Source organism: Takifugu rubripes, chromosome 17 (assembly GCF_901000725.2).
Source record: "Takifugu rubripes chromosome 17, fTakRub1.2, whole genome shotgun sequence".
Taxonomy (NCBI): Eukaryota; Metazoa; Chordata; class Actinopteri; order Tetraodontiformes; family Tetraodontidae; genus Takifugu; species Takifugu rubripes.
This window is the reverse complement of record NC_042301.1, coordinates 945451-947829: the sequence shown is the minus strand read 5'-3', so window position 1 is coordinate 947829 and position 2379 is coordinate 945451. Positions and strand designations below refer to the sequence as shown.

Below are 2379 nucleotides of genomic sequence, written 5' to 3'. Positions count from 1 at the left end.
TGCTGATCGACAAATGAAAAGTGGCAAAAAAACAAAAAGTTACAAACGTGAGGTAGCAAAGCCGGGAGTTTGGACCTCCACTAGTGCTCATCGGTGTTATTACGGAACCCACGTCAGAGGGCTCGGCCTCTGCCTGCTCATTAATATAACGAAGGTTCTGATGAGCGACTGTTGCCCCGCCGGTTCTGATCCATTCAGGATGTGCGCTGGTGTTGCTGCTGCACCATCCTGGAGCTGAACCCGGTTCTGCTGTGGCTGAGCCTCCATGCTGAGTTCCCATCATCCCCAGCTTCTGGGGGCATGATGGGAAATGTAGTGCCTGTGTCTGCGGGCGTGCACGTAGCTCAGAGGCTGTTGGAGGTGACTCTGGAGACCTTCAAACCTTCTCAAAGTCCACATTTGTTCCTGGAGGGTGATGAAGTCCAGTCAGGACTGAAGGGCTAACTCCTGCTCCATGGCTGACCTTTGACCCTCCATTCACTTTTACAAAACCCAAATCAGGTTTTGCGCTAGAAGCCGGTCAAACCTTCGGATTGTCCACGTGGAGCTTTGCCTTTGTGGAGGGAGGGAGGCCACAGAGCTGCAGAGGGAGGCTGAGGTGTCACCTGAAGGAGGAGAGAACGCGGTTTAACCCCGAGGCCGTGGAAATGTTAATATATGGCTGCCTGACATTCTGCTGCTGGACTCACAGTGGCTCCCACAGACGCTTCCCTTTTTATGAGCTTTCAGGAGGAATCTCGGTGGAGTTAGACTCTAACGTTGGTGTGGCTGAGGTGAGGAGGGACGTGCTGTGGTTTCACGTCCACCAACATCAAAGCCCCCTCACCTCTGACCTCTGACCCTAACTCTCGCCTCTTCTTGCCTCTCACAGGCCGACCGGCGCTCCAGGGAATACCTCCGCTCACACCTTCCTGGAGCACGAACCTGAAGCCGAGCGAGGTGAGTGACGAACTGGATCAATCCATTCCTTCTTCCACACGTCCGTCTCGCTCCCTCTCTCACGGAGGAGAGTGATTTAGGAATGGGCTGAAACGCCACAGCTCCTCCAGGATTTCCCCAAATCCTTGTCTGAAGCCTCACAGAAGATTATTTTACTCTAATGAGCCTCAGCTCTGATTTAAAGCAGGCACTTTTTATAGAGGAACCCTAAATTTCCTCAGGTGGAATCTTCTCCCTAAAGTTCCAGACTAGGGGAGCTTCCACCAGCCTGACTGTGAGGTCAGAGGTCATAATGATGTCAGCAGATTGGTGACGCGCCTCGTTTGAGTCACTTTAAACGAACCGGTTGTGCGTCACCTGCGTCACCTGCGGCGGGAAGCTTCAGCAGGTGTGATGTTTTCTGCCTTTTCAGCCGCTGCGTCGGGAGGCGGTGACGGATGCTTTGATGGTGTGGTCGTCACCACGGCAACAGGCGGCGCCCTGCGCTCCGCCCCACCTGTGTCACTGCCGAGCACCTCTGGACGCTTCCAGGACTTCCAGCTCGGATCAAACGTGCTCCGAATGGAGCAGCCGCCATTGAGGAAACGTGCAGGTGTGCGCTCACGTGCAGGCACACGTGGCGCCGCCCCCGCCCCCCACCCCCGCCCCCCCCACAGAGACGTCCACGCTGATCTGCAGATGCCTGATGGGAGTCGTCTGAGCGTCTCCGCCTTTGATCAGACGCTCCACAGAGTCGGCTGGAGCTGCAGGACTCCAGCTGCTCCCTGTGATTGAAGCCCAGACCAGAGCTGCACTTTCCTCCCCTCCGGATTTGGGATTTTAAAACCTGTAAACACTTTTGCTGGTATCAGCGGCTGGTTCTGGCTGCTGACGGTTCTGGGAGGACACCGCACCGGGTCGGTGCCGGGGTTTATGGGATGGCCGCCCCCCCCGGACGCTGTACCGGTCCCACCTCGAGGGTCGCTGCTTAACTTTGGTTCAGTAATTATTCTTTTCTGTATAATTGGGGCTAAATTCCCACTTTTCCCTTTTGTTTGTCTGAACCCTGATGGCGCTCCAGTGTCTCACCTGCGTCTCACCTGCGTCTCACCTGCGTCTCACCTGTCTCACCTGCGTCTCACCTGCGTCTCACCTGCGTCTCACCTGCGTCTCACCTGTCTCACCTGCGTCTCACCTGCGTCTCACCTGTCTCACCTGCGTCTCACCTGCGTCTCACCTGCGTCTCACCTGCGTCTCACCTGTCTCACCTGTCTCACCTGTGTCTCACCTGCGTCTCACCTGCGTCTCACCTGCGTCTCACCTGTCTCACCTGCGTCTCACCTGCGTCTCACCTGTCTCACCTGCGTCTCCCTGTGTCTCACCTGTGTCTCACCTGTCTCACCTGTCTCACCGTCTCACCTGCGTCTCACCTGCGTCTCACCTGCGTCTCACCTGCGTCTC

The 2379-nt window shown here is 56.5% G+C and overlaps 1 protein-coding gene across 2 annotated transcripts in view; it reads left to right on the top strand.

Annotated features, from left to right (window-relative positions):
- LOC101077215 (endonuclease V) overlaps positions 1–2043 on the top strand; it is an 11415-nt gene extending 9372 nt beyond the window's left edge. Inside the window, exons 8-10 of one of the 2 annotated variants that reach the window (XM_029850303.1) lie at positions 723–773; positions 872–939; positions 1352–2043. In XM_029850303.1, coding sequence (XP_029706163.1) covers positions 723–773; positions 872–928 — 108 coding nt within the window. In that variant the 3' untranslated portion in view covers positions 929–939; positions 1352–2043. The remainder of the gene's footprint in view (positions 1–722; positions 774–871; positions 940–1351) is intronic. The other variant, XM_011617418.2, reaches the window with a different exon arrangement.
- The last annotated feature ends 336 nt before the right edge of the window (positions 2044–2379 follow it).